Source organism: Furipterus horrens, unplaced genomic scaffold (genome assembly GCF_987537825.1).
Source record: "Furipterus horrens unplaced genomic scaffold, mFurHor1.1.pri manual_scaffold_4, whole genome shotgun sequence".
Classification (NCBI taxonomy): Eukaryota; Metazoa; Chordata; class Mammalia; order Chiroptera; family Furipteridae; genus Furipterus; species Furipterus horrens.
Window position 1 is genome coordinate 204073474 of NW_028327174.1, and position 11451 is coordinate 204084924.

The 11451-nt window shown below is 68.1% G+C and overlaps 1 protein-coding gene across 1 annotated transcript in view; it reads right to left on the reverse strand.

Moving 5' to 3' along the window:
• ADAMTSL2 (ADAMTS like 2) overlaps positions 1–7065 on the reverse strand; it is a 31243-nt gene extending 24178 nt beyond the window's left edge. The window contains exons 1-7 of the mRNA XM_090274997.1: positions 6976–7065; positions 6349–6476; positions 5520–5595; positions 4916–5018; positions 4327–4472; positions 4081–4204; positions 2070–2150 (exon numbers count right to left, since the gene is read on the reverse strand). Coding sequence (XP_090131123.1) covers positions 2070–2150; positions 4081–4204; positions 4327–4472; positions 4916–5018; positions 5520–5595; positions 6349–6476; positions 6976–7065 — 748 coding nt within the window. The remainder of the gene's footprint in view (positions 1–2069; positions 2151–4080; positions 4205–4326; positions 4473–4915; positions 5019–5519; positions 5596–6348; positions 6477–6975) is intronic.
• Positions 7066–11451: the final 4386 nt, after the last annotated feature.

Below are 11451 nucleotides of genomic sequence, written 5' to 3' on the forward strand. Positions count from 1 at the left end.
GTGCCAAGGCCCCAAGAAAGCACCGTCCTATCGGCCTAGACTGAACGAGGACTTGTTTGGACGACTGAAGTTGCTGGCCCAGGGCCCATTTGGTCCCCTCATTCTGGCCGCCGTGGACGGCGCTGGGCAGCAAGGGGACTGGCGGCATCAGGGCTAAGCCTCCAGGTCTGGAGCAAGAGGGTCGGTGCCGGGGGGGTGCACGCTGGGCAGCGCGTGTCCACCAGGGTGGGTGGGGCGGGGCCGTCCAGCTGGGCTCTGCAGCAGGCTCACTGGGGGACCCTGGGCCAGCCGCTGCCCCCAGCGGCCCACCTGGACACGGGGAAGGGACCTCCATGCCACTCTGTGGTCCACACGGAGTGACGCTGACCTGGCTGGCCCAGCAGGCGCCTCCCAGCCACACCCAGCTGGCCAGCCCTGTGCTCTCGCTGGGAGCCGTGACACTATGTCACTCATGCTGCTGTGACCAGGCCGGCCGTGTGCCCATGCGCCCCCTCCTCCCAGGTGTGATGAGGGAGGCCCGGGTGCTTTCTCAGTCACCCTGTCTGTGAAGCGGGGTGCAGGTAGACATGTGGAAGGAGCACGTCAGTAGGACGGCTGCTCCCGGGGCCTGCTCCAGCCTAAGCGTGCCCAGAGAGAGCTGCGTCCCGCTGCCCTGGAGGGGCAGCAACTGCCCAGAGCTGGGCTGATGCTCCGGGGCAGCTGGCCATCCCTGGGGCCGTGGCAGTGAGCGCACGGTGGGCTGGGGTACCGGAGAAGGTGAGGAGGAAGGCTCCACACTCCCGGACAGCACATCAGCCAGGAACTGGCCCGAGGGAGGGAAAAGGTCAGCGTCCAAAGCCCCTGAGCCACGCAGTTAACTGACTACCAGGCGGATACACTAGCAGGACACGTCTGCTGGAAAACGCCCTCCCTGTGACCACGTCTGCAGGCACCGGGCTTCCAGGTGTGCGCACAGGGCTAACCCCCAGCCTGTGTCCGAAAACTGCTTCCCGACAGGAACGGCCTTCCTCCCTGCGGCCGTCCCAGCGCTCCGTCGGCGGCCGCCCTTGCTATTCGCACGTGTCCGCCTCCAGAACAATCCCTTGGTGGCCACCAGCTCTAAGAACACAGTGTTTCCCAGCTCACCGCGGGCACCAGCAGGCCTGGCAGAGGCCCGGCTCCCGCGGGCAGGTGCCGGGGCCTGGAGTGGGCAGCCCTGCTGGGGCGCGGGGCTGGAGCCTGCAGCCCAGAGCGCGGGAGCCCAGGCCGGCTTCTCCCACAACAGCCTTGAGCAAAGCCCACCCGCCATGCCCCCCAAGAAGGGGGCTTTCACGCCACCAGCCCCGGCCCTTGCAGGGCCACCCTGAGAGGCAGGAGGGTGAGCCGTGTGTTGGGAGCAGCTTCCAGACCTGGGTCCCCGGCCTGCCTCTCCCAGGGCAGGGCCAAGTGCAGAGCTGCCCACAGCTGTCAGCACCTGCCCCAGGTGGCTTCCTGGGGTACAGACAAGGCACGCAGCCAGGTCGGCATGCCAACACCTCTCCAGAATTGTCACCAACACAGGGCCTCACAGCCTTGGCCACCATGCAGATAACTCCAGAGCCCTCACGTCAGAGGACCCCTTCCAAGGTCCAGCGGCCCCAGGGACCACCCAGCGGCAGGAACGCTCCCCTGAGCCTACCCCGCACCTCTGCCAGCGCGGCCTCGGACTGGCCACCTACGGCACTCGCCCTGCCTTGACCTTCTCCCCTCCCGGGTCTCACTCCTCTACTCGGAGGCAGGGACCCCACCTCCAGCTTCTGCCCGGCTCTCCAGAACGGAAAACCCACTACCTGGCATCACACCTCCCTCCGTGGTCAAACAGATCCGAGCACAAGGCCCACACCCAAGGGTGTCAGCGGCCCTATGACCCCGCCGCCCGCCAACACGCACACACACACGCACACACACGCACGCACGCACACACTGCGTCGGTCCGGGCTGCTGCAGTCCGTCCCTCCCCTGCAGGAAAGGGCCCTTCTCTGCCCAGACCTCTGGCCCCGTGCGCAGCTCCCGGCCCATGCGAGGCAGCCGCCCCGGCCCTGCAGACGTACCCAGGACGTCGGCAGACTTCTTCCGCTCCACAATCTGGATGTCGCGGGCGCCGGCCGGGATGTGGGTCACCAGGGAGTAGCCTGGGGGACAGTGGGCCACGGTGAGCAGCAGGTCCGGTCGCGGCCACTGCCTCTCAGTCGGGCAGGCGATCGGGGCCAGCGCTCCCAGCGGGGGAGGGCGCTGTCCAGCTGCACTGGCCCGGAGGCAAGGGCGGTCCTGCTGCCACACCTGTGCCAGCGAGACGCTGCCAGCGCCGGCTCGAGCCCGGGCTCCCTCAGGGCCCCGACCCTTTCCCACCAAGGCCTCAGTGACGCTGGTTGGCACCTGCCCTGGCTCCTCCTGAGGGCACCGCAGGCCACAGGGGCCTTACCTCTGCTGGAGTCAAACCAGCTTGGGTCCTGCTCTACCAGATATCGCCAGGGTAACCCTGGGCCAGGCGCCGGAGGCCTGGCCTCAGTTTCCTCATGTGTCAGGACGTGGATAAGAAAGGAGAAGGCCCCCGGCTGGAGTCAGCGCAGGGCCTGCCGTCAAAGCCTCCGTCTGGTGGGGAGGCGGCTAAGGGACCCCCGCAGAGACCCTCCACAAAGGGGCCGGAGGCCACGAGCCGTGGGGTAGGAGTGTGGCAGCGCTGTGGGCCCGTGGTGGAGGGCGGTCAGGGAGGAGGAGAGACGTCTTTAAAGCCCTAAGAGAAAAGCCTTCCAGAAGATGGGACCGGGGGGCGGGGTGTCTCAGGTCTCAGAAGTCGGGGCGGTTGGGGGTGATGCTCATGTAACAGGTCCCCACCTGGGAGGCGGCCGAGTCCGTGCGCACCTGCCTGCAGGTGACCCACCCCCACGGCCCAGCCCCATGCGCCCCTCCTCTCCCTGCCCTGCCGCCTTCCCAGGGCCCCTCCTGGCCCACAGCACACAGCTAGGAGGTCAGCGGCCGGCTTTGCAGGGAGGGTGGGAGGAAGTCTGGTGCCCGGCACATGCACTCTCTCCCGTGTGGCCACCGGGTCGTCCCTGGGGACGGCTGCAGCGTCTTCACTGTGCACGTATCCCAGTTACGCAGCTGAAGGGTTCGGGAACGATGACTCTGTCTAAGTGTCATCTGTTTAAATGTAGCTTTAAATGAGCGACCAACTCTCAAGATTCCTGAGCACACCCGGCTCTCCTGCCGCAGGCCTGCATGCGTGATCAGGGGAGAGCGTGGGCGGCGGTTAGGGAGCCAGGGCACCTGGCTGCCGACCCAGCCCTGCACGGCTGGCTGTGTGACCTTAGACTAGTGTCTTAACCTCTCTGTTTTCACATTTGCCAATGGCCACAATGGTCGCACCTGCCTTGTAGAGCAGCTGCAGGTGTGAAGGAGTTAACTGGAGCCAGACTCCGCGGCTCCACGGTAATCACCTGGCAGAGCTGGTTGGGACTATGTAGGTGACAGCCCATTGCCCCACACCGAGAGTTCTGTGAAGGCGGGACCTTGTCTGCACAGCGCTTCCCGCAGCCTCAGCGCCTGGCACACAGTAGGCGCTCAGAAAAAGATGCACTCCAGGCCCTGGCAGAGGGACCCGCAAGCAGGTGCGTGACGGAAGGGGCGAATCCAAGGTGCCTTCCTTGCGCCCCCTCCCCTAGTGGGGCTCCAAAGAACCGGCCTCTGCCCCCCACATTCACACTGTGTAACTAAGAGCGCCTCCCGTCAGAAACACAGACTCCGCAGAATGAGGAGCCCCAGAACTCGCGTGCCCAGACCCAGATCTGCCCGCGGTGAGGATGTGACTCATGACTCAGTTTCCCCCTTTCAGTGTGGCAGTCACATCTCCCTCGAGTCCTGCGAGAGCCACATGTGGCCCCCAAGCCCAGCACGCCCTGCAGCCCCCGGCGCTCAGTCGGCACGCGGCAAAGAGCTGCTCCTCACGGCCGGCCCAAGGGGCCCGTGATTACAGGGCACCCGAGGGGAGGGCCTGGTGGCCCCTGAGGGGCCGGCCCGCGCGCAGGGACGCCTGGCAGGTCGGAGGCAGGACCCCCCTCTCACCGAGGTGCGCGTCCCCCTTGCGGTAATTGCCCATCACGTGCGTGCAGCTGCTCCCGTTGCCCTGGCAGACGCCACACTTGTCCAGTGTGTGGGTGGAGAAGAGGACCCCGTCACAGCCGATGGGCTGCAGGAAGGGAGGCAGAGAGGGCTGCTGGGGGGCATGCGGGGGCCGCCCCCGCCCCGGGCGGCCCAGAGGGCGGTCGGCGCGGCGAGCCCCGCGCTACTGGTGCCACAACGTTTAACAACCTCACATTTTCCAGACACGCAAACCCCGCGCAGGTCGGCGAGTTTGCAGGACGTGCCGTCGCGGGCGGGCACCATGAGCTGCCGCTGGCCGTCCGCCGTGGTGCAGTGCAGGTCGCAGGGCTTGCTGGAGATGTGGACGTAGTCATCTGGGGGACACAGAGGGCCTCAGGCGGGGAGGGCCGGACCCAGGGCCCGCCCTTCTCCCCACATGGAGACAGCTCGCCCCGCACACAGGCAGGGTCGCCGAGGCCTGGAGAGGGGCAGGGACTTGCAGACGTGAACCAAGAGGCAGGTGGTCCGGCCCAGCCCACGCTCTGTGAGTCCCAGCCTCTGCCTCCCTGGGGGTGGGGACACTACCCCCTCTGCAGGGGTTCTGAGCCCGCGGACGCCTGCCCCCTGCACTTACCCCACGAGCACGAGAGGCCAGCTCTCCAAGCAACTTGTGACCTTCGACAAGACCCCTCCGTCGGGGCTGCTTTGCCCACCTGCCCACCCACTGGACGAGCCTAGGGTCCCCAGGAGCTGACCCGTCGGGTGTGGGAGGGCCCCCCGCACCCTGCGCCCTGCTAGGTGGCCCCAGGCGTGGTACCGGGGTACAGTGGCTTCCACTGGTGGGTCCGCCCGTTGTACACGCGTGAGTTGAAGGAGATGCACTGCTCTTCACGGAAGCTCCGCCCATCCGGGGGACACTCCTGGGAAGGGGGCACATGGGCGGGGCTGCGGGAGGAGCTGGGCCACGAAGGAGGGTCTGCACCGGGGGGGGGGGCGGGGGGGGGGGCCTCTCCCGCTCGCTCTATCTCCCTGGCTCTTGGGACAGAGCGAGGACACATGCAGAGGGGCAGCTGTGACCCCTCAGATGCCCTCGGGTGCTGGTCTGGCCCGTGTCATCTCCCTGCCACCCCAGCTCCGCCCTGGCCTGGCCGGGCCACAGCGTCTCCCAGGTGGGTGGGGACGACACCTGGTGCAGGACCTGTGAGCCACTGGGGGCTCCGGCCAGAGACCCCCACCCCCGGAGCTCCTGCCCCACCAGCAGGAGTGAGCACTTCGGGCCCTGCAGGCACCGGAGCACACGGGACGAGAGGTGGGCACCCCTGACCTGACGGGATGCTGGAGGACACCCTCAGCCCGGGGCCCCTTCCCGGGATGTAAGGGGCACCTGACACCTGCCTGGGGCAGGAAGGGCGGGGCCTCACCTGCACTTGGCACAGCTGGTACCGCTTGGACGTGCCCGCGCAGGTCCTGTTCCCGGCGCCCGTGACAGACATCCTCCTGGCGGGAAGGCGTGGGCTCTGAGCTGGGCCGGAAGCGGCCAGCTCCGGGCCCTGACGCTGCTCCTGCTCCCGATGGCCTCGGGCTGGCCCTCCACGCCTGCCCTGACCGCTCTGACCCCGGGGTCCTGCCTCCCCACTCTACCCCGCCACTCCACCAGAGCCCTCCATACCCACAGGGATGCAAGCAATTTGGGGGTGTTTCCCCGCCCCTTCCCGAGGGAAGAGTGATATCAGCGTCACCTCTACACCCTCATCACGTAGCCCAGGGTCTTAGTGCCCTGAATTAATAATAATACAACGACACTCAGCATGTACCGCCCTGTGCCCGAGTTCCCACACACATGGATTCTCAGAAACGTCAGCTGCGCTGGAGCACGCTCTCCACCGCGCCGGTGAGGAAGCTGACGCTCAGAGAGGTTAAGAGACTTGCCCAAGGTCACACAGCGAGGAAGTGGAGGAGGCCAGATCAGAACCCAGGTCTGTCTGACAGCAGCTGCTGTGCCATGTGCTTTGCCCCATGTTTACTGAACTCAGGCCTTCGGAAGAGAAGGCCAGGGTGGGCCTTGCCCTCGTGACAGCTTAGAGACGGGCCCTGCTTTCTCCTGGAAGGCCTGTCCCCGGGGCCCGGGACATCGCTGGCCGGCACCCATCGGGAGCCGTGTCCCTGGCAGAGGCCGGTGAAAAGACTGAGTCCCTCCCTGTCCTGTGCCACCCCAAACTGAAGACGCCCCTCCCACCCGTGACCCCGCACCTCTGCTGCAGGCAGTGCCGCTCCTGGGACGTCACCCCGGCCCCGCAGCTGCGGGAACACGCTGTCCACTTGGTCCACTCCCCCCACCAGGAGGCAGTGGCGTCTGGACCACCCTCCAGGCTGTTGTCCTGGATGAGAGGCCACGCGGGCGGGTCGTTAGTGAGAGCCGCCCCTGGGCCCCATGAGGACAGCCCCGGGCGGACAGGCTCTGGCTCTGGGGTGGTCCTGGAGGGGCGTCCCAGGGACCCGCGGGCCCCAGGTCCTGCCACCTTGAGATGTGGAGCATCCCGGGCGCTCAGCAGGGTCGGAGGCACATTAGCATCCTGACCTCTTCCTCCCCAGCGGCCCCGGGCCCCGCTGGCCTGTGGGACACGGCCCCCCCCCGCCCACATGCTTTGCCCCAGGACTGCACCCTGAAGGGAGGCACGCGGCCCCCCAGCCCCGTCCTGCCACAGGGCAAGGGTTCCGGGTGGCCGGAGGGGCCTGCTGAGGGGCTGGTCTTACCGACTACCCGGCAGCAGGGGGGAGGGGGGCGGCTCTGAGAAGGCGCGCGGGGACCCCGAACACAGGCCCCGCCGCCCCTCCGCCACCAGCCCCTCGGGGTGCGGGGCCACGCTCGACACTCACCGTGGCCCCGCTGGATGCCGCGCCCCCAGCCACAAGTGCCACAGCCAGCAGGGACCGTGCCCAGAGTGATGGCCGAAGTCTGCAGTGCATCCTAGGAAGCAAGGCCACTGTCACCGCCTGGCCAGACCCACTTCCTTGGTCAATGGACCAGGTTCCACTCCAGGGAAAAGCCCTCAGGGCCCACGCAGGGCCAGGGCCACAGCTTGTCTGGGATCGGCTGGCCGAGGCTGCCCTGTGGCCCTGCTGGGAGGGCTCGGCTGGGCTGGAGATGCCTGCGGTGGGCGGAGACCCAGTGACAGCGCTGTGTGCCGGGCCTGGCCCCACCCCCGGCCTGAGGGCACTTGGGGTCACATGCCCTGCTCTGCCTCTGGACACCTGAGCTCCCTGGGGACACCTGAGGGCCCCAGCCGTATCCTTGGTGATGGAGCCGAGGTCCCCACGCAGAGAGCACCTTGGGGTTTTACCTGCTCGGAGCTCGCTGGCCGTGCGGGAGAATGAGGGTCAGGGGCGGGTCCACAGATGCCCCCGGCCCCACCAGGCCCATCCCCGCCCTGGCCACAGCCTTCCCCGCCCCTGGGGACCTCGGGTGAGGCAGAGCCCAGGTGTCTCCTTATGAGAAGGTCAGCACCCAAGCCCAGATCCCACTTGACCTCCCCACTAGGGGAGCCTCCCGCCGGCTGGCCCCTCAGCCTCCCCGTCTGTTTCCTTGCTGTGGACTCTGTCCCCCAAAGGGAGGGAAGGGGAACAGCGGTGGTGGCGGCGAGTGGGGGCGCTTTAGTGGCCTCTGTCTGGAGTTGGCCTCAGGTCCTGAGTGTCACTTGCCAGCAGGTTGGAGAAGGGGCTTCAGAAACCACCAAGCCCATCCCCTGGAGCCTGGAACCCAGAGAGGGGAGCCAACTTCCTCAAAGCCACACAGCAGGCCGGCCCCCGGAACCCAGAGCGAAGTCTGGGACACGTCCCCTGCACCCGCGAACTCCAGGGGAAGAAGGTGTGGGAGTCCCCGCCCTTGCCAGTCCTGAAGCCAGCTCCTCCACATCCGCCCCCCCTCCCCTCCAACAACCCCCCACTTCCCTGCAGCTAGAGCACCTGCGGATTCTCAGGCACTGCGCCAACAACACACTTGCACCCCGAGACTGTCTGCCCTGGGCAAGACAGCCAGAGCCCAAGACTGGAGGTTGGAGCTGGAGTCCTTGAGACCCCCACCTTACCAGCGGCCTGCCTCCCCTCCCTGCCTGCCTGCACCCCTCCCCCACAGGCCTCCCTCTGCACCCCCTCCCCCCCAACTCAGGCAAGCAGAGACCCCTCGGAGGTCCCACTGGCGAACTGGGGCTCCAGCTCCTGCCTGCGGGCTGCTGCGGGCTGCGGGCTGGGGGCTGCGGGCTGAAGACAGGTGCCGAGCCGGCCTCACACTTGGTTTTCATTAAGGCCCCAGACGCCGCTGGCCACAGGCCAGGCCTGGCGCATGTGGGAGCCAGCCCTCCCTGGGGTCCAAAACAGCCACCGGCCAGCGGGAGAGGTTTGCTGCGCAGAGGAGAGCTCCAGGCGCCCGAGGCTGGAGGCTGAGGGGCCACCCTCAACGTGCTCCGAGGGTCCGCGCCCCTCCCCGCGGGACTCCTCCTGTTACACGGCGCGCCGGGAGGGCTGGGGGTGCCCCCGGCCTCCGGGCCGCCTGTCACCGCCAGGGCGGGCTGCAGCGGGAGGCAGGACGGCGGCGCTGACCTACCTGTCCGGCCGGCAGGTTGTCCTCCGGCAGCGAGGCGGAGCGGCTGCAGGCGGGCAGCACCAGGTGCGTGTGCAGGGGCCGCGGGCGTGCAGAGCGAGGGCTCTGCCTCTCCCCTCCTCCTCCTCCTCCTCCCCGCCCTCTTCCACTTCAAAGGGCACCCACGAGAGGGGGTCCCAGGGAGGCGCGCAGCCCAGTGGCGGCTCCGCGGCGCGGCCGCCTTTATAGCTGTCAGGCAGACGGGGAGGGTGGGAGGACCTCGCTCCCCCCAGGCTGCTCCCCCGCCCGCAGCCGCCGGCCTGGCGCACACTTTAACCCGCTCCGCGCCTCTGGAGCCCGGCCAGGCCGGCCCAGCTGCCTGCTGACGGCTGCTCGGCCCGGGAGCAGCGCGCAGGGAGGCGGCCTTCCCAGGTCCAGGGCTCGGGGTGGCGTGCCCGCGTGTCCAGACGGAGCGGCCTCTAGCCCGGGGTCACGGTGGAGGCCTGGCTCACGCCTCTTTCTGCCTCCAGAGGGGCCGGTTCTCAGGCGCTCCGCGGAACGGGGTCTGGGTGTCTGATACACCCAGTCTGGGCGCCCCATTTCACAGACAGGCAGACTGAGGTTCAGAGGGCACAGCGCGCTCTGAGGTCAGCCAGGCGGGCTCCCAGAGGTCCTCCTGGGAAGCAGAGGGTGGAGGGAGACCCAGGAGGGCAGTCAGGAGCTCCAGGGAAGGGACAGACATGGCCACGGCCTGCTGGCCGGGTGGTCAGAATGCCCAGGGCCGGCAGGGGAGGCACGGGGAAGCGGGCAGATGTCCGGCACTGGCTTGGCGAGTGCAGTGGCCTGGCGGGGCCCGAGCCAGCTGGGCAGCCCCGGGCGGGCTGGGCGCAGGGCTCCAGGCCCGTGTTCCTGCTGAGTCAGAGCGCGGAGCCCAGGCTGAGCGGTTGCTGCTGTGCAGCCCCAGGGACTGGGCAGAGCCGGGCCCCGCAAGCCCACCCTCCTGGAACACAGAGGCTCCTCCGGGTGGTGGCGCGGCAGCCGGGGGTGAAAGCGAGGCCAGGTCAGGTCGCCGGGGCCACCCCCTGACTCTGCAGGGGTCACAGGCCCACAGTGACGCCTGGAAAGCCCCCCTCCGTCCCTCTGCGCCCCCTGATGGAGGGAGTGTGGTGGTCTCTTTCCGGAGCCCCCTTAGCAGCTGAGAAATATCCTGCCCCTGGGACAGTTCTGCCCCCGGGTCACGGCCACCGACCAGCAGGAAGAGGGGGCCAGCGAAGCCGCTGCCCTGTGCTGGGGCGGCCTCTTTGTGATCCCTGTTTGACAGATGGAGGCACTGAGGCTCCAAGACTGAGGGGCACCCAAGGTCATACACCTGGCAAGGGGCACCTCAAGCCCCCCACTGCTCTCGTCCGCGGGGCTGTCGCTGCCACCCCCACCCTCCCCCACCCCCGGGGAGGCGGGTCTGGCTCATCTCACTGTCCCAGGGCTCCTGGGACACTTGATGGAGCCCAGACTTGAGCCCAGGGTCAGTGCGCTGCCCCACAGACAGAGGAGTGACGCTCACCGTCCCGCTGTCCTCTCGCAGACGCGTGTAAATCGCCCTCGCTCTGGAGCCTATGCCTCTGTCCTCCCCCTCCAGCCTGGTCCAGGGCCCTGCACCCCAGCTCCTGAGCACCCGCCCGGCCAGCACCAAGGTGACGAACAGCCTCCCTCAGGAGGGACCCCACCGCCGACCGCCAGCCGCTGCCCAGACGGCATCTGCGAGATGGGCCTGCCACCCGCCACCCCGCTCTGTGACCTCCTGCAGGTGTGTGGTCCCCGGCCCGCTGCGCGTCCACCCCATCCCCCCTCTACCTCCGGGAGCCTACTGAGCCCCCCCCCAAGTGCCACCAGGGAGCCCCCAAACTCCAGACCCACAGGGAGCTTGGGCTGCTGCTTGGTCTACTGGTGGCCTGGGAATCAGGGAAGGCTCTGGGGCCCCAGGGACCTGAGGAGTTTGGGGGATAAGGAGTGAGTGCCTGGGGGTGAAGCTGCCGTCAGCCCCACAGAGGGAGGGTCAGGTCAGCTCTCCCGGCCGCACAGGCCTCACGCACCCTGGGGACCACCTGGCGGGACCCGGCTGGCCTTCTGAGGCGGCAAACCCAAAGCCCCACAGGGGACAGACGGCCGCCCAGCCCGGGACCAGAGGGGTCGTGCTTGGGGCTCACGGTCTGCAGTTGCCGTGTTGAATTCTCATTCTGGCAGCGACACCAGGAGCCTTGGTCCTTGCAGGGCAGCGTCTCAGCTGCTCTCTGCCCCCTGGGGACCTGGGACCCACTGGGTCTCGAGGTGGGGTCCCAGGCCACTCGCCCTGGGTGCACCCTTGTGCCCAAAGGAGACGGGCTGGGAGAGGATGGGGGGGAGAATGCCGTGCCCTACCTTGTGAGTAAGGAACCCCGCATGTCACACTGAGCCCCACAAGCCAGCCAGCGGCCCCCTCCTCGCTGCCTCCTGGCCCCGCCCTGGTGTCCAGGCTTCCTGCTACGTCACTGAAAGAAATGATCCAAGCCCCTCTCTCAGCTCCTGTTCCCCCTCCCCACAGCCCTTCTTCTGCACCCCCATCTGCACATACTTGGCACCCCCAGATGATCTTCCAAGGCCACCTCCTCCAGGAAGCCCCCATGTGCCCCAGCCCCTTGCTTTGGCTTCCCACATTGGGCTGGAACCATCTTCCCTGAGCTGTGGCTGGTCCTCCCCACCCCCCGCAGAGCAGGCCCTGCTCCTGAGTGACATTGCATCCT